Raw genomic sequence first — 19,738 nt, forward strand, 5'->3', positions numbered from 1 at the left:
GGATGGATGGATGGATTGATCCATCCCAGATTTCTAGGCTGGTTCTCAGCCTCTTCCACACCTTTGGAAAGTCCCAGGCTTCTGGAGCCTGGAGCTCCATTCTCGTGGTAAGGAAGGGGAGACAGCCCTGCTGCCCCACAGCTGAACATCCCAGCCGGGTCATAAGCCAGCATCACAGGGAGCAGACAGAAAACAGCCGTCCCTGTATCGCACGCTCTGGCTGACAGCTCGGGACGGGAAGCGATCTCCTCTTACAAATTACAGGAGCCCGTTTACACAGGGCAGACACTTCCCGTTCCACAGAGACCAGAGTGAGACTGTGAACAGCAGCAGCTCAGAGCCTCCACTTCCCTCCGGGCTCTCCAAACCTCCCAGACATGCTGCAGGAAGAACTCCACACTGCTGAGCACCACGGCCTCCCAGAACACCCTGCCACAGCCAGAGACTGCTCAGGTGTACGGCTGTGGCTGCTGGAGCCCGAGCACAGGTGTGGGATGGTCCAGAGCTCTCACAGGACAGCTCTTCATGCTGAGAGTTGTCCTGCTCCATCGTTTCATCTGTGTCTGGGAGCTGAGCAGTCCTGGGTAAAGACGTGGAAGGCTCTGACAGGGAACACAGAGTAGGAGTGGAAATACTGGAGGCAAACCTTCGGTTTTCAGCGCCCACTGAACATGTGCCTCATCATTCTCTTCCCCAAGTTAGCGCAGATCACACTCTTCAAGGCACAGCGCCTTGCAGTGAGCTTTGGTGGCTGCAATCTCCTCCTAATCCAGGCTTGTTTCAGGGAAAACAGGCAATTTTATATCCCTTTGATATGGGTCTTAGCTGCTAATGATGCTAGGAAGTAAAAAGAAATGGGCATAGAAATACACAACTATGAAGAGTTAAAATAGTGAATTTAATTCAGCCAATTCCAACAAAATTGGTAATTCCCTGAAAAACAAACCTTGCACAGAAAACACAGAACAGAAATGGTTTCATCTTGACAGCTGGTGAAAACAACTGGGTGAAAAGGTGAATGGAATATTTCTGACTTCTCTGGAAAACACAAGGTTTCACACATCCTGAAAATGCCCTATTTTTTACTAAATGGGTCGGTTTGTGAGGCAGTGATTGTAAATGCTCTGAACCGCAGATGCTGAACGTCTGGTTTTCAGAAAGCACTGATGCTTCCCTAAAGGAAAAGCTGGGACTTCTAAAAGTCACAGAAACATGGAATGCTTTGGGCTGGAAGGGAAACCCAAAGCTCATCTCACTCTAAGCCCCCACCAAGAGCAGGGACACATTCCACTAGATTAGCCCAGAAGCCTGAAGAACAACAAGCAAACATGTATTATTTTTCAGAATCATCAGCCCGGCTCCCCCAGGGCCCTGCTCTGGGGGGCTCCAGGGCGGTGCAGAGCGCGATGAAGGACGCGAGGCTGCGGCTGTCGCCAGGCGTGTGGAGGGAGCTGGCTGGACAGCCTGGCTCAGCTCCTCGGCACTGAAACACTCTTTCCAAAGCAATACCAAAAAAGGTTTGTTTCTAGGTCAGGACCTCAGCACTCAATTTTAACCAGGGGCTGACAGTCCAATCTGAACACAGCTGTAAAATGGATTCGGGAGAAGCTTTGGCATTCCTTTTGTAATTAGAAAACAGCCACTGAGGCGTGTGCCTTTAAAGGTGAAAGCTATTTTTGACATAAAAATTAGCACGTAGTTCCTCTGTCATCCCTCGGCTGCTGCGCTGGGAGCTGTGAGTGAACAATCCAAAGATAAGCAAGTATAAACATGCTGAATTATACAAATACGTAGAAGGGGATCAGGTTTCATTTGTTTTATTCTATGACAGTTAGGAGACAAGGAGATTTATTCTTACACTTTTTCTCCTAAAAAGCACTGGTTAAAAGGTCCACTTAAGCACTGAAACCCCAATGGCATTAAAAAACTTGAAGAGCTTTTAATAGCAACCTTTTGAAATTACTGTTAAATCTATTTTTGAGATGGATAAACTGAGCTACCAATGAAGCAGGGCAGGAGTTTTTGGAAAGGCCCAGCAGTGAGAAACTGTCATTCATTTCTCAACAAGTCAGCTCCTGTACAGGGACCCTGAGATAAAAACTACCACAGTGCTCGATGCTTTAACAACCTGAGCGTTCTTTAAATTCCAATTTTCTCTCTTTGGTGGGAATCTAACCCCGACAGCCTTGAAAATGAACCCCAGGCAGTTTTCAGGATAGGGCTCAGAGTGGCTGTTTCTAAAATAAAAGTGAGGGAAGAGCGAGCAGAACTTGGAGGCTTATCAGCACCCGGAATGCCCCGGCTAATCCTCGGCAGCCCCGGCCCCTTTATGTAACCTGGGATTGCTGCAGCTCAGCAGCTTACTGGGGTCTGGGTGGTTTGCTTTAAACCTCTTGTGGACAAATGCAAACACATTAAATACTTCTTTCTTTTGCCTCTCTAAGGAAAAAATTGTAAGAGGGAAAAAAAGTGTTTTATTTGTATCAATGGCCAAGAGAATTAAACTTGTATGCTGAGACTAAAACGTGTTTCTCTCTGATCCATCATGACTGAACAGAACTTTCCCAATTTACAATACTTGGGTGTAATGCTTGAAAAAAGGTTGAATCCCAAATTTCTCTTCACCCCGAACACGCTCTGGAGGTGTTGGGGTGTTCAAATAAAGAGCAAGCCAGCCCCTGTATGGCCTGTACCCCATTGCTGGCAGCGTGGCTGGCTGTGCTGCAATACTTACGTCCCCGTGGCCACCTCCCCGCGCTCTCCTGGCCCGGAGGATGCTTCCCGTGCCCTCCATCTGCCTGCTCTGACTTTCCACAGCACACATCCTTCCAAGGCAAAACTCGGCTCTCAAGCTGCCGGCCGGTCTAAGCCATTCACCTCACGCTGAATGCTTACAGAAACTTCAGAAGGAAAAAATAAACCCCCTATTGAACTCCTTGCAATCGGAGACCTGAATGGGCTCGATATAAACCCCACTCGAACCAGCGGCAGCAATAGGCTTCCCTGGATGTTGGATTCCATCCAGCTTAAAAGTTTCCATGAAATAAACTAGGCTAAGCGCATCAGCTGCATAGGAACTAACTCGGTGTAACAGGAGCATCTGTTCTTCACGTCCACCATTTTCTCAGAGCCTGAACTCGGCGGCGCTGCGAGGTGCCGGCGGATCCCCGGCCGGGCACGGACACGGCTTAGCAGGGAGCATGCACGTCGTACAAACTACTGCACCAGGTAGCTTTTGTTTGTCAGAAAAACAGCTTAATGTATTTGCAAGGATGGCATTACAGAGCGAAGTCAATGTCCGCACTGAGACAGCAGAGGAGCACACCTCGGACCCATTAATACACGGTACAAAGCAAATGTTTACCCAAGTACAAATGAAACAGGTCGACAATTAGCTAATGCAGCTTTGTGGACATAAACCAGGTACAGTCGAGCAGAACCAACATAAAATAAAAAGGAAACAGCCCTTTTCCTACGCCACGCTAAGAGCACCGTGCTTAGTGGTTTGGGAAGCCTCTGTCACGGTGAAAAATTTCCTTGCCGGTGTTTAATGTGTTTATTCTACTGCTACACTGCTGGGATAAAAATAACAGCTGGCTGTACAAGGGACCCACTGTCAATACTGCAGTAATTGACAACATACAATTAAGTCTCACACCTGTTTATTGTAAGTAATTCATAGATAACCACTTCTAGTATACATTTTCATATTGGCTTTTAATGCTTTTGTTCTCTTTTGTTTTTTTTTTTTTAAGCTCAGGGATACCCAAATTTCACCTAAGGGTCATCGCTGTGGTTACCCAGACCCAGAAGGCTGTACCTACTTTGGGAGACTGGTGCAAGGTGGTGTGGTGGCCAGGGATGGCAGAGATGGCTGGGGAGCTACAGGTCCCAACATGCAGGACGGTGTGGAGGTGGCAGCGGGGCCGGGGCAGCGGGGCTGGGGACATGCTGGCCGTGCACGCCGGGCTCTACACAGGGCCAAAACAAAGACCTCTACACACCTGGAGTAAGAACAGTGGTAACAAAGTCATAGCTACATATTCTTCTCTACATTTTTGTTTATTGAGACAAACTAATTAAAAGGCACAAACATAGGGCATATGTTTACATGGACATTATAACAAACATATACATTAAAAGTGTAGGAATGTGTTTCCTTTCTGCTAAACAGAAAGTTCCTAAGCTTTTATATATACAAAAGTTGTACAATTTGATGTCCTAAAGTACAAAAGATCATTTATAAAATTATTTTACACTAAGCTCTATTATTTTTTTTTTGTTTGTTTTTGTTTTACTATGTAGTCCAAGCCCCTAGAACAGTTCCACGTAAGGATACAGATACCTGTCACCTGAGCCAGCAGCCTGGCAATCACTGCTCGCACGGACACGGCCGGGGAGGAACGGAAGCAGTCCAGTGTGACTGGGCAGTCCTGCTAGCACTCTGTGAAAATGCACACGCTAATCTCCAGAGCTCTCAGCTTCATTAAGATAAAAACATCTCAACTGTAATTTCTTTTTTTTTTTTCCTCTTTTTTTTTTTAATTATTTAATGTAGAGGTTGGGTTTAGGGTGGTTTGTTTTTTTTTTAAACAAAGTTTTAAAAATGTGAATATGTGACATGATAGTCTAAAAAGTATATCTGTTTCCCTAGACTTTGCTTTCTACTTTATGTACAGATAAACAGGTTAAGGAAAAAAAAGCACATGTAGCTTAAACATGTGTGACCATTTATGAGCAGTTCTGGGCTGGACAGCTCAGCACCCCAGAACTCCCACAAATTGATAGAAATGTGTTAACACAATAGAAGAATAACGTAAAAATGATGATGTTTGCAAATATTTACAAAGTTGAACAGATTTGCACAACACTTGATTAAGAAATAGGGGAGAAATTAAAAGATGCTCTCTGCTTGTCCTGGAGGGGCATCCTACCTAGTTAGTGGTTAGAATAAAAACTGTATACAATTTAATATAAGACAAAACTTCTAGTGAACAACTAACACGTCTGTCCCCTGCTGAAACATCAGCAGGCTCTGACTGGGAGGCAGAGGGCATAAAAATCACACCCAGGGCCTCCAGAATCTTCCAGCTTAAAGCAATTTTCCTTAAGTTTCCAAGCACTCCTTTTGCTCCTAGATAAGAGTCCCATGGGGGTCTGACTGTTCAGAGACCATGTTTACATTTCGACTCCTCTTCTGTCAGCCATGGCTGTTTCTCACCAAACAATAACAGGTTTTTTTTAAAAAAATGTTGACTACAATGCTCTATTCCCTTAGGGTAATATGTTGGGTAATATTTACATCTCCAAATATCAGGTCACAATCCCTATTATATGTTGAAGTTAGAATGATAAGTTATCATATGCTTTGCATATCAGAGCTGGTATCACCTTTCCCATAGGGAATGCTGCCTGAAATTACCATATTCCCAAAGGTAAAATGCATATTTTCTCCAAAAATGCATTTTTTTTTTAAATGACAACATTGTAATGCATTTACTCATTTAAAAAAAAAAAAAAAAAAAAAACATCAACACAGACAAAGGTTCTACACTAGCTCAGAAACAGTGGACTTGCCTGGCAGGTTAAAATGAGCCATCCACCCTGTCACAGATACAGAGGGGTCTTCGCTAGTGTTTAGATTAAAATGATTTTCTAAGTTATAATTTGAGGGGATAAAACATAAAACTGGTTTCTTTTAATTACCTTTTTTTTTGGTATTTTTTCCTTTTTTTTTTTTAAACTCTGGCAAATAAGTATCTGCTCTAATTCAGCATCAGTCAGCTACAATGTAAAACTTACTTTAAATGAAGTGCTCCAGTGAAACTCAAGCCTGAACCATGCAAGCCAAATCAAGGGGAAGATGCTACTGTGGTCTCTGATGGTGTTGCCCCAGTGTCTTAGTCTGAATTTATTATTAACTAAAACAAAACAAAACAAAAAACCCAACAGAACAAAAACAAAACAAAACAAAACAAAACAAAACAAAAAAAAAAAAACCCAACCAAACAAAACCCAAAAAAGAACTGCTGGTAAGGATTCCATTTTAATCCTTTTTAATACTGTTTAGAACTTGTTTACCAGGGAGGAGAGGTGGGCAAGGCCTGGGGCAGGAAAGGCATGCTCTCCACTGGTCTCATGGCTATGTTGAGGGGGCCAGCCAGCGTCATGGGGGTGGGCAGGTTCATGGGGGACGTGATGGTGACGGGGTGCGCTATGTTCACTGGAGCGGTCACCGGGGTGGGCAGGTTCACCGGGGTGGTGAGCGTTAATGGAGAGGTCATGGACAGAGGACTGGTTATGGTTACAGGATGCCCTAAGTTCATCGGACTGGATATATTAACTGCACTTGATACATTTACTGGACTTCTCATGCTCATTGCAGCTGCCACTGTGACTGGGTTTGTGATAGTCCCAGAAGCCACAGAGGACGTTATATTGAATGGAGTAGTAAGAGTCACAGGCGTAGTAGCAGCAGTGGAGGTTTGGCACAAGTTAGCAGCTTCTAAAAATGAGACATAAAAAAGACAAAAAGTTTTTAACACATAAAAAAACCGTGGACAAGATTTAAACAAAACAAAACAGAACAAAAAACCCAAAAACCAAACAAGAACAGGTACAAATTCTGGAATCATTTTCTTTAGGTATTATTAGTAAGTTAAAATTGTTAACATTTTATAGCCTACAGGAAATACAAACTCTCATGCAGGTCATTTCAATTGAGTAATTTTTTTTTTTCCCTGAGAAGTCAAGTGAGGTTGTCTTAGCAAGAGGGTTTTTCCACGTTCATAAAAACAGTATTGTACAATCAAAAAAATCCTCCCAAGAGGAACAGTAGAAATAGAGAGAGTGTACATACCGAAGGGTACGTACTCTATAGCCTTCTCAAAGGTGAACTGACATTCTGTGAAGGTTTTAAAGAGTCATTATTAGGGACTGATAAGCAAAGCTCGTTTCAATATTTACCTGCTTATTTCAGTCTTAATTATTGCTACTAAACTGCTCCACTGCTCACAGTACCTCTACATCAAGGCTACCCCAGCAGCACATCCCTCAACCCCCATCAGCTCCTCAGCTTTCACACAAGCTCCAGCTCCACACCGCGTTGGTTTGGGAGGTTTTGGGGTGTTTGCAGCAAGCAGGACTGAAGTGCAGAGCAAGGGAGACCCAGGAGGCCGGGGCCGGGGAGCGGGGCGGGGGACGGGAATCACTGCACATCCATCAGCACCACCTGCCGGCTACCCACACCGGGAGGGAGGGAGGGAGGGAGGAGCAGGGAAGGGAAGGGCTGGCTGCTAGAGGAACAGGGAAAGGCACTCTGCACCAACGTTACTAAGCCGTGTCTGCTTCCACGTTTGTAGGGCAGGACCCCAAGCTCAGTTACACCCACGTGTCAGAGGTAAGCCAGGAGCAAAGAGTCCGCTTTGCCTCTGGGGCAATACAAATACAACTTTGAAAGCAACATTAGCCCCATTCAAGGGTTACTGTTGGTTCTTCAAAGTCCATAGCTAGGAGGGGTGGAGAGGAAGGGAAAGAGTAAAAAAAAATAAAATAAAAATTGTGAAAATAAATTGTACTAGACCAAAAAAAAAAAAAAAATCCCATCTAGTGTTGTAAAGCCACCACAAGTGGAACTAGCACAGGAGAACCAGCACGGAAAGAGCAGCTCAAGCATGGCACTGACTGGTCTAACTTCACCTTCAAGCACAGTCACACCCAACGACACATCCCACCCATGCCCCTTCCCCAGTTAAGTTAAGCTAAAAGCTCAAGTGTGACACCACTGTCACCCATCCACCTCCCTCATCCCCTCCTGCCCCAAACCACTGTTCTGTTAAAGCATATTCAACATTCTCCATAAGAAAGGAAAAGGAAACAAGACATAGGAAAGAACAAGCAGAAGATAATTCTCAGTGATTTTCTAAACCCAACATCATTTGCTTTATCTATTTAGTGGCCTGATGATATGAAATGTTTCTGTTATCACTGCATTTTAACATGAATAAGCTGTTTCTGCACTGTCTGATCACAGAATTCTATTACTGGCATAACAAGGGGAAAGGAACAAGCAGCCTAAAACACAAACAATAACCTAGAAAACAAAAACAGATTGAAGAACTGAAAGGAAGGTTGAGAGAAAAGGAAACAATAAGGTGAGTCAAAAACAATCCTAAAAACAGCCAGTGAAAAAGCAGTAAGCAGTGGTCATTAAGAACTTCTAAAACATGTAATCCATGAAGTCACATGATGGGCATTAATAATCAAACTGTTGTGAAACAAATAAGCAGCAGTAATGGGAGAATTTAAACTACTGTATCCTAAACCCACTAAACTGAAGCAATCTGTTCCTACAAACTGCCACAATGACCAACAACAGCAATCCCACTTCAATTACAGCAGCACAGGTAGAGGTAGAGCCAGCACTGATGAGAAACAGGATCACTGATTACCTCATTTTGTAATGAAACAAAGCAATGGACAGAGAGAAAGTTCTCTGAAGTCTAGAAAACTTCATGCAAAGACAGCTACATGATGATAGGGCAGGTGGAATAAATTGGAGGAGACAAGATGAACAGGACACAGAAAGCACACACGTGCACCCAGGTGCTGATGCGGGGCAGAGGGGCTGTGGGTGTTTGTGTTTGTGTTTGTGTGTGTGTGTGTCTGTGTCTCTGTGTTTGTGTGTGTGTGTGTCTGTGTCTCTGTGTTTGTGTCTGTGTCTGTGTGTGTGTGTGTGTCTGTGTTTGTGTGTGTGTGTCTGTGAGTCTGTCTGTGTCTCTGTGTGTGTGTGTGTGTGTGTGCAGACAGGAGAACAGGGTAAATAAGCACAAGCACAGCTAAAAGCCACATGCAAGTCAAAGCCCCCACTCCTGCTGGAGCAGACACAAGCTCCCTCTGTAACTGGGAGGGACACAGGCAAGCACAGAGACCAAGGGAGTCAATCATGAGCAGGTCATGTAACACACCCTTCTCTGGGGCTGTTTCCTCCTGTTCTCTCTTAGCTATGATTTCTAAGAATGAAACTGTCATGTAAGACATCCTTCCTGACACCTCCAACTCCCTGTATGACTGTGCACTCCCATCTCACAAACCCAGCCATGTCAGTATTGGTTTGTTTTACCTTTCTTCCTGGCTTTGACGGCCTCTTCCCACAATCTCAGGGTCTCTACCTGCTTTCCAGGCCAACTTGTTACGTGCTGCTGCTGCTGCTGCTGTTGCTGCTGCTGCTGCTGCTGCTGTTGCTGTTGTTGTTGCTGCTGCTGCTGCTGTTGTTGTTGTTGTTGCTGTTGTTGCTGCTGCTGTTGCTGTTTCTGGTTGCTGGTCTCTTCACTCATGCATGCTATGCCAATCAAGTAAGAACACAAATTCACCTTGAAAAGTTACTGTTTTCTGCTGAGATCACAAAGGCAACTTCTACAAAGAGCATGTGGAATCTCACAGGATTCCAAGAACAAAATCACAGAGGTGTTTAAAACAGTATCATTAATTCTGTGCTTCATAAAACTACTTTTCCAAGAGCTAAAAACGAAAACATAAGTCAAGAACATCTACTTGAAGTGCCAAAACCAGACTTCTCTTGTCATTATTTACTTTGTATTTAGGAAGAATGAAATTAAAAACTCAAATTAGTCTCTAGAACTCAAACTGAATCCACTTTTACTAAACTTCAGCTCCAGCTTAAGAATGAAAAATAAAAAAGCCTTTTTACTTTTTATTGCAAGTATAACTTAAAAATTTCAGTTTACATCAGAGAACAGCCTGTCACTACTCTCTGGCACCAGCACAGCTCATCATTTCCACCCCTAACAACTGCTCAAAATGCCTCATGTGAACTGGCTTAGCACCACCAAACTGGACTGGGAAGCCAGAGTTGTAACTCTATACCTTGAAAAATAATTCACATCCAAATTTCCTACTAAGCTCAACAATCAGGCATTTCAGACATTCCCAGTACCTTCAAATTATCCAGGAGTAACAGGAACTGCAAAGATGTTGTAAATTAATACAGTTTAAAGGCTTTAAGGACAAAGTTTCCAAAGACATTCCTTACTTCTGCCTCTTTATTCCTCTGAAAACCCGTTTTATATTACTAACCATGTGGGGTTAACTTAAGTTACAGGTATTTTAATAGGGAAAATTTGAAAGTCAAGTCTTCATTTACTTGCTAGACATTCCCAGGTCCAGAGTTTAAGTCTAGAAGGAGCTATTACAAACATCTCATCTGACCTCCTGCACAACACCAGTCAGATGCCATTAATGCCCAAAACCTATCAGGGCTGGATTTAAATCCTTTTCTTGTCAGCTACTGCCTGAGGGAGGAAACACTGAGCCCCAGGGTCAAAGCTCAGAGAAAGCAGAGAAATCTTTCTCCTGATTTCGATGAGCTTTGGATGAGGCTTGAGACCTGAAACCTGGCAAATCTTAGCAGTTCTTAAACAGTCTAAAATCTCCAGACTATCTGTTGGACTTTTAGACCTGCACAGTTCAGGAAGTAGCACTGAAAACCTGGCAATTCTTTTCAAGAGATGGGTCATTGTCATGAACTGCAGGGCATTCCCAAGGGATGAGAGCACAGTCTTGCAGCAAACCAACTCCACACATGCCAATTCTTGAGCTGAAGCACATTCTGTTACTAAAGATCTACTTTTAGGAGGTGTGACCACCCAGACCGACAGACACGTAGCCGAGTTTAACGTCATCAAAGGCAATTCCCTTCGCACACACACTGTTATTAGAAATGTTTGTAAAACGTTCACCTACTTTTATTGATGCCTTGTTTACAGGTATTACAGTTGATACTTTGGCTCTGCCCGTGTGTCTTTAAGTGGCTGGTGATATATGCTGCACTCAGAAGTTTACCACAGATATTACACGATACCTTTCCTTCATGGCGCACCATGTGTGTCCGCAGTCTGTCTTTGGTGGCAAAGGCAGCAGTGCACGTCTAGATGGAGGACAAAGTTACACTTGAGGGGCACACAGAGCAGCACAGCATCACCCACAGGCCCTCTGGGAGCCTGGCAGGTCCTAACAGTATCCTAAGAGCATTGACAACTTTAACTTCTACCTCCATTTATAGAGAAACAAAAATCAAACTACTCAGCAGAGACCGAGAGTGGGATTTGCTTCTGAGATAATCAGGATAAAAATCATATTCTATACTGCTTGAACTTTCTGAAAACAGTGGGTTGCCTTACCCACCGATGCAAGAGGGAGCCTGTAAAAAACACCTACAATAGGCAAAGTTGGTTTCTAATGTAATTTTACTGTGCAAATATGAACTTGGTACCTTACACTGCTCAATTACTTCTGTTCCCACCCAGAACAAGGAAACAAAACCTTTTCCTAACACTATTCTTTTTATCCAAGGCTTTTATTTAATAAGATGATTCACTAAAACAGGTTGGAATAAGCAGGGATATTCCAAGTAAAACAGTTAATTGTTCAAGGGCAATCAAATTATTTCATCTAGTCTCAGTCATCAACTTAGGACAACTTGCTTTCCCCTTCCAGCAAAATAACAGATCCAGAATCAACCATTCCCACCCATTTTAAATAGAAGTGCTGAGAAAGACATTTCATTTGAACATGCTGAGAAACACACTGCACACATTACCCAAGAAATGAGCACTAAGCTGAGGATGCTGCTACAATCCTACTACTAAGTTAAGCATATGGTAAAACAGAGCAACTATGCTGTTCTCCAAGAAAGCAAAAAGCCTCTAATCTTCCTAAAAAAGCAACCATGGTATCTTTTTAAAGTTCCACCAGAACTCCAGCACTGTGGTGTGGTGGCAAATGTGGCTTTACTCCTAAACTTGCTTTTCAAAAGTCCAGGAGTAATTACAGCTCTGGAAAGATTCACCTGAGTACCACTGACACAATAAGGTATTGTTCTTAATAAACCATTTTAGCCCTTACTTGGCATTTGAAGGGTCTCTCTGTTGAGTGAACATGTTTAACGTGACAGCTTAAATGATCAGGCCTGCAAGAAAGAGAGGAACAGGAGAAAAGTGCACACTGTTACAAACACAGAGCCAGGACACCTTGGCTAGCAGAGCTGACCCCGAGCTGGTCACTCCCTGCAGCCCCCATCCATCCCTCTGACAGCCAGGATAAATCCCTTCCTCTCACCTACCAGGGGCTTCCCCTGCAACACCTCACAGCTTAGAACCAGCCTGCGGTTTAAATCTTAACTCTGCTCTCCTCACACACCTGGCAATGGCACGTTTGGTCACACCTTGTGTAAAGGTGAGAGCACAGCAGCTCTAAAGGTTGAAGTTTTCTCTGTTGCAAGCACAGGTACGAACAGAGCAGGCAGCAGTGCAAGCCCCCCCTGTGCTGTCCCTCCATCCTGCTGTAAGAGCAGGTGACAGCTCCTCTGCCCTGCCCCATTCACAGACCATGGCAAAGGCTGCTGAAGGGGCTCTGTGCCCACCCCCAGTGACACAGACACACATCTTATGGGCCCTGGATGAGGTCGAGAAACCATTTCAAACCACTCTCCTAAAAAAGTGACCACTTCTAGCCACTGCTAACCTTGCTCAGATGAAGACTCCCCCACCCTAACTGCAGACAAGGCTCTTTATCCCCTCACCAATCTCCTCAGAAGTTTGGCTCTCCCAGCTCCTCACTACCACAGCTTAACCCTTCTCGCTCAGGAAAAGCCAACAGCAGAGCACGCCTGGGCTTTGCTAGGTGGTACCTTGAGAAGCCTTTTCCACACACCCCGCAGGTGTAGGGTTTCGTGATGCCACCTTCGTGAGACCTCACGTGGTAGGTCATGCGATCCTTTCTCTTGAAGCGCTGATTGCAAATGGGACACTCGAAGGGTTTCTCGTCCGAGTGGGACAGCTTGTGCCGGTTGAGGTGGTAGACGTCCCTGAAGGCCTTCCCACACATCTCACAGGCGTGGTTCTTCTTCACGGGCTTGCTGGGCTTCTTCACCGTCTGCGTCACCGCCATGGCCGTGGCGCCGGCGCTGCTGCTGGGGTTGGTGGCAGAGGAAGACGTAGTGACAGTGGACAGGATGCCTGCGATAGTCGAAACCAGCGAACTCCGGCTGTTGTCACCAGCGATGGTCGAGATAAGGGGCACCATTGTGGTGGGAGTTTTCTTTGGCCGTGACACTAACTTTATCCCTGTGTGGCAGGACTCGTGACGCCTCAAATGGTAGCTGTCCCTGAAAGCTTTGCTGCAGTAAGTGCACACAAAGGAGGTTTTAGGTTTTTCCTTTTTAATCCCAACAATAGCATCCTTTAATGTTTCTGGTGCAGGCTGAGGTTTCTGCGTTATTGGTAAGGGCAGAATCGGCTTCTGATCGGGCGGCTCAACAGCAGAGCTCAGGAGAGGCAACAAACTGTTCTGTGCTGCCTGCTGTTGGTGATGGGAGGCTTCGTGTGCCTAAAACCAAACATTCACACTTAAATTCTCTGGATGGGCGCTCGCTCTGGCACGGTGAGAACATTTACAAACGACAGGGAAGCACATTCTGGACCAAAAGCCACGGAAGGAACAACAGGGGAAGGTTACATAATGCTGGTTTTGGACAAGATAAACCGCTCGCGCTGTAAATGCCCTGGCTGTGCAGACCCTGTGGTAAGTGTAGGACACAGCACAACAATCAAGGAATTATTAAGTTTCTGGAGGGCAACTTTTTATGGAAGACAACTAGGTGCTTGTCAGATCTTTTAATAACAGCATTTCATCTTTACATAACAGATAACTCATTTTGTTAATGATCGTATCAGATGGCACATCAGGACTGTCTCTGGAAGGGATGAAGGTACTGACAGGAGTTGCAAAATAAGGCCCCACCTTTAAGCTGAGCTTAGCGCACACTGAGAATTGAACCGCAGGCACAGAGAGCCAGGATGTGATAAGGCGTCTTATTTAAACAGTGTGTTCATACCCCTGTGCCAGCACTGAAACCAAAGCAACTGGAATCGGGAGCTGTCTAAAGCCACATCTCTATATTTAGCAGGTTCCTGATGCATTTACCCACTGACCACTGTGTTCTCTGCGTCTGGAACTAACAAGAATAGCGGCAGGGCCTTTTTCTCTTCATCAGCAGCTACTTTGTGCTGGGAAGAGAAGCTGATCGATACATACTGGGAGACATCTAGAGATGCTGGAGAACACAGGAATAAACCCTGGGAATAAACCCTGAAAGCTGTCTGAAAGCAGCCAATACCAACTAACTTTGAACTTCAGAATGTGTGGCAGAAGCTACAGGGAAGGGAAGGGAGGGGGGGCCCGCAGGCAGCAGCGCTCAGCTGAGCTGCAGCCTGCCTGCCACGGGCTGTGCTGCACCACGCGTGGTTATTCTAAGGCAGAAACACTGTTATTAAAACTCATCCAGTCAGACTGGGACAAAACCCTGGCAGATACAATTTTAATGTGGTTTAGAAACCACACAGACCAATTCAGCCTAATGGAGCATTAAAATAAATCACTCCAGCACCTTAAGCCAGTTTAAGTGCATCTGTATTCAAGATGTGCCTCGGTCTCATCAGACCAGTTTTAAATCAGGCTCGTTATTAACCCAGCGTGCCAGACCTGAAGCTGAGTTTGGGGAAACTTGCATTCCCATTAGATCAGCACTGCAGCCTCCAGGACTCCTTTCCTCTGGTTTTCCTCACAAAGTAACATGACTGAAAGCTGTGAGAGCTGAGTAATACACTGTGCCAGTGCACGACCCTGACCTGTCTACTTTTACATCTGTTGGGGTGGACAGTACTGGGAAGCACACTCAGGCTAATGCTCTTCCCATGGGAAAACCATTTCAACACGTCCTTTGGACAAGCCAGTATTTCTAGAAGCTCACTTTGGGCCTTTTTCCTAGTTGCATCCTGGGTGCTTTGCCTGCCTGGATCGCAGCAGGGACTACAGCCCCTACAGAGCATCTCTCCCTTGCTGTGGGGCAGCTCCTGCACCATTCTCATCTCACTTTTTGGGAGCGTGATGCTGATGATCTTTGGACAAAAGCCACGGGTGGATACCAACACTAACCCACGTGGGAAGGAATACAAGCTCCCAAACACTCCCAGCCTGACAGTTCACAGCCTGGACTCCGGACACTAACAGGAGACAAAACCTGTGGGAACCATTAGGAGCCAGGCCAGGCTGTCCATCTGTATCTGTTTTTTAGATCTGTCTGTGCTGAAGCTCGGGATGCAACAGGTAGGCTGGATATTAGCACACCTGCCTGGCCACAGCAGCCACCCCCAACAACAGCCCCAGGGGCTGCTTTATTCCAGGGAGCAACTGCTGAAGAGCTGCATCCAGAACTCTCCTGGAGGCGACGCTGCTAAATCAGGGCATGGCACAAGCCCCAGCAGCTCCATTAAACTTTTCCCTGACTTCAGTGACAACTGTGCATTTTCAACCATTTATTTTCCATGTTTTCAAAAAGGTTTTGACACTTCTACATGGCATGAAAGTAAGAGTTTGCATGATACACACCGATGGCACAATACTGAGCAAGTTGTGCACTTCAACACAATTTTAACTTTAAAAAATTCTGAAATGTTTTACAACTTCAAATCGGCATTAAACAATGTTGTTAAACTGCACCAGAAGACACTGCAGAGCACCTAATGATAGCTCCAGAGATACAATTTCAAAGGCAGAGCTAGCAGATCGGATAATGGAGAGCCCAAATCCTTTGGACAAGGTTCAAACTTAGGCAGTTTATGGATATTTTTAAGCCTCAAAGAATCGTCAGCACTTCAAGGTAATGATGCACTTATTCCTACAGATCTGGTGGAGACAGTGGACATAAAACAATGTACATTCATCAAGCGACAGGCCATGGAGCTGCTGCTTATATAAGTCTGCTTATCTTGGTTCCAAGGGAGCCAGCATTATTCACAGCAGCGTGCTCCTCACAGCCCCTCTGCCCCGAGCTGTGTTCCTCAGTTTCCAAGGGCTGTTAAAGCCTTTTAAAAAAGGATCAGGCAGCATTTTTTTTAACTCCCTGTTGGAGAAGGGAAGCCAGCACCTGCTGCATGCCTCTGGCAGGCGCAGTTATGCAGGCTCAGACCACGGTTTTACTTCACCCAGCATTAACGTCAAGTCAACATTTTGGAGATATTTTGACGGCCTGGGACAGGCTCTTCTGCAAAATCCCCTTGTTCTGTCACTAATTCCTTCTCTCCTGGGGGGGCAGTAAACAAAAAAACCCTGCAATTCACGACCCGGAGTGTAGGATGTGGCATTGTGAACTTCCAATGCCAGAGGCTAAAATATTTTTGTGCTTCAGCCTTAATGTGAGAGCAACAAATTAGCATGAGTCATATCTTGAACACTCCATCTGATGGATGAGTCCTCCTCACATTAACAGATACAACTTTCACTTCCTGAGCACATCCTAAAAGCGGTTTTCCAACTATGCATTTTGGGGACTAAAAGAAGATCCAAACAAGAACTGCTTATTCAGTAGCACGATTGTTTCTTTAGAAAGGGATACAATTCATCAAAATGCCACCTAAAAACAATCAAACAACTTTATTTGGAAGGAACGGTTTACAGTCCCACAGCCCACTGCCACAGGACTAAAATTAAGACATCGAATCCTCCTCTAACAACATTTGGCTAAAAATTACAACTTTATATTCCACGTATTAGGCTGTCCCTTAGGAATCCTGTCCCAGCTGGAACACACACTTGGTTTAGCACTCCCCCCAGGAAGAACGAGTGTGAATATTCAGTCACTTCCATTTGTTATTTAACTGACACTGGGGACAGGCTTTTAAATCCACGCTTTTTAACTAGTTTTAACTAATCAGCTGGATCGGGGCTGATGTGCTGCTGTGAGAATGGGAAGAAGAAAAATGAAAGTCACATCAGGACTACCTCAGTGCTGCTTTCTGCTGGGTGCATTGGCACGCTCGCACCCCAAATCACCGATTCTAACAAAACCATTCAAGAAACAATATCCAGCATTTATCAGGAGCTCTGAAAGCTTTATTATTTAGAGAGGGGGGAAAAAAAATCAGAGGAAAATTTCCACGTCACAGTTTTATGAAGATGCTTCCGAGTCGCACGTTCGGAAAGCGAACTGCTGACTCCTTAATTAAAAGCAGCAAAGCTGCCTCCTAAATCAGCGTGTGACATCACTACTTCAAAACTCAGCACCTTCAGAAAAGCACGGACGAGCAGCGAGGAGCTGGACACGTACTTGAAGCATTACTTGGCATTTCTCAGCCTGCTGCAATACAGTCCTGCCAGCCTAGGAAAAATTTCCCCTGGAAAAATGCTCAGCTGGGAGGCAGCAAGGCACTAAAGCAGCCCCGGCTCGGAGGGAGATGGCCCTAAACTAAGGAGATTAACTTCTTAGCGTGAAGTTTCCTACGTGCGAATCACAACTGCCCACTAGAGTGAGAAATAATTCACCAGACCTCAGCCCAACTCGATGGCATCGCCCGCATCCCTCAGGAAAAGGCGGAAAACGCAGCGCCCAGCTCCCGGTACCGGCTCCCCGGAACATTCCCGGCGTGTTTTCCGAGGCAGAGAACCCGAGCGAGTGACTCATCCCTTGCTACTTGCAAGGGACGAATTTTTCCTCCCTAAAGGAATGGTGCTCGCTCTTGGCGGATTTATTCATTCAACTCAGGTTTTCAAACTCGTGTCACGGGTTGGGTCTGGGTTTAATTCCGAGGAGGACAGTGAGGAAGCGAGCGGCCGCCACCGGGAACGTGCAAAGAGGATTATTTTACCTTGAGAAAGGTGATGTGCTGGGCGCTTTTTTTTTTTTTTTTTTTCCCCTCCGCTGCTGCTGCTGCAATCACACATTCTATGTTTTCCAGCGCAAAAAAAAAAAAAAAAAAAAAAAAAATCCAGGAGAAAACAATCTGGTGAGAAAGGGCTCGCCAGGCTCACAAAAGCCAGGCAAAGATTTCTTTTTTTTTAGTTTTTTTTTTTTTTCTGGTACATTGGATTTTCTCCGGAATTACATAAACAGCGGTGTTTTTAAGTCAGTCTTTCACCGACAGAAAGGGGGAAAATTGTGACTCAGTTGGCAAAGGGAGGGGTTGCACGCTCCACCGTCCCTATTCCTCCCCATTCCCGTTAGGATTTCGCCAGTTTTTACAGAAATCCGGCCCGCTCGCGTCCTATTTTAAAAGAAAACAAGCTCCCTCGTCAGCCGGCCCTGAGTCAGGCTGTTTAAAGAGGGATTAATTTATTCTCCCAGACACGGCGTTTGTTCCATCGGGGTTTTGTTGGAGCCCGGTGGAAGCTTGGGGTTGTTTTTTTTTTTTTTTTTTGTTCGTGGCTTTTTTTTTTTTCTGTTGTTGTTTGTCTCTTTAGACGAGGGGGGAGAGAAAAACAAGCAAACACCAAAAAAAAAAAAAAATAAAGCGCGATCTCATGTTTTGCGGGGGAAAAAACAAAAATAAAATACAAATATGAATATCGGTGGTTTGTAATGAAAGCGGGAAGGGAGCGCGCTGCGGGGCGGCGGCGGAGGGAGAAAGTGCAGGAGGGAGAAGCGGAGCCGCGGGGCCGGTGAGGCGCTGCCCGGCGGGCCGGGTCGGGCCGGGCCGGGCCGGGCCGGGGGCGGGCGGGGGCCGGGCGGCCGCGCTGACTGACAGCCCGGCCCGGCGGGGACCGGCGGGGCCGCGGCCGTGAGGGAGGGAGGGAGAGAGGGGGGGCGCGGGCAGCGCCGCCGCCGCGGGGCCTCACCTGAAAGAGGAACGCGGTCCAGTTGGCCTCCATGGCGGGGGCGGCGCGGCCCCGGGCGGCGGCGGCGGCGGCTGCGGCGGGCGGTCCCCCCGTCGCTCCCTCCCCCGGGCCGCAGCTACATGGAGCCGACAACAAAGCGGCGGCGGCGGCGGCGGCTCAACATGGCAGCGCCGAGCGGCCGCTTCCGCTAACCTCGGGCTGCACCACTGCGGCCCAGAGGGGGGAGGCGGCGGCGCGGCGCCCCGGCGGGGCGGCGATGGCCCGGGCGGCCGCGGCGCCGCCCCCGCCGCTCCCCTCGCCGCGGGGCGGGCGGCGGGCCCGGGGCGGCGCGGCGAGGCGGCGGCGCGGGCGGCGGGGCCGGGGCGGCGCGGCGGGCCGGCCGCCCCCCCCGCGGGGCTGGCAATGGGCCGGTCCCGGGCTGGGGAAGCCGAGCTGTGGCGAGAGAAGATGGAGGAGCGGCCGAGGTGTCCGGGGCCGCCGCCGCCGCCCGCCCCGGCTCGGCCCCGAGGCCGCCGAGCCGCCCGCCCGCCCCTTCTCCCCTCCCCGTCCGCCCGCCGCCCCCGCCCGCCGCGCCGGCAGGGAGGGAGGGAGCCGCGGGGGCGGCGGGGGGCGGCTTCGCCCGCGGGTGCGGGCGGGCGGCAGCGCCGGGGGCGGAGGGGGGGGGGTGTGAACTCGGGGCCGCCCCGGGGGTCGCCCGGCGCCGCCGCCACCTCGGCACAGCCGGGCTCGTCCCCAGCCCACCCGGGCTCGCCCTCAGCCCTCCGGGGCTGCTGCCGCCTCTGCCGCGCACCCCGCCTGGCCGGGCTCCAGGAGGGCCGGGCCCGGCCTGTCCCCCGGCCCCGGCAGCCTCCCCCGGGCCGGGCCGGGCCGGGCCGTGTGGGGCTCGGGCGGTGCCGTGACCCTGCGCAGCCCCGCCGCCTCCCCCGGGCCAGCGGAGTGGATGCGCCCGTACCTGAGGCATCCTCGGCGCAGCACATGCATGCAAATCGTAGCCACGAGCAATTAAATACATACGTACCGTTAATTACGTGTTTACATACACCAAGCACGT

General features: G+C 47.4%; 1 protein-coding gene across 4 annotated transcripts; it reads right to left on the reverse strand.

Moving 5' to 3' along the window:
* Positions 1–4,043: 4,043 nt before the first annotated feature.
* VEZF1 (vascular endothelial zinc finger 1) lies at positions 4,044–18,948 on the reverse strand. Of its 4 annotated transcripts, XM_071447634.1 has the most exons (8): positions 18,688–18,799; positions 17,721–17,797; positions 12,707–13,404; positions 11,923–11,986; positions 10,762–10,945; positions 9,122–9,340; positions 6,860–6,904; positions 4,044–6,505 (listed from the first exon to the last, which is right to left on the reverse strand). In XM_071447634.1, exons 3-8 carry the CDS (start codon positions 13,099–13,101, stop codon positions 6,078–6,080), a joined length of 1,335 nt encoding a protein of 444 aa, XP_071303735.1. In that variant the 5' UTR covers positions 13,102–13,404; positions 17,721–17,797; positions 18,688–18,799; the 3' UTR covers positions 4,044–6,077. The 4 variants fall into 4 exon arrangements, with proteins under 4 accessions (XP_071303735.1, XP_071303732.1, XP_071303733.1 ...); XM_071447631.1 differs by lacking the exon at positions 17,721–17,797 and having other exon boundaries at positions 18,688–18,947; XM_071447632.1 differs by lacking the exons at positions 17,721–17,797; positions 18,688–18,799 and adding an exon at positions 17,403–17,712.
* Between the last annotated feature and the right edge of the window lie 790 nt (positions 18,949–19,738).

This window comes from Agelaius tricolor, unplaced genomic scaffold, assembly GCF_023055355.1.
Source record: "Agelaius tricolor isolate 1412-34295 unplaced genomic scaffold, bAgeTri1.0.p SCAF_25, whole genome shotgun sequence".
Lineage (NCBI taxonomy): Eukaryota > Metazoa > Chordata > Aves > Passeriformes > Icteridae > Agelaius > Agelaius tricolor.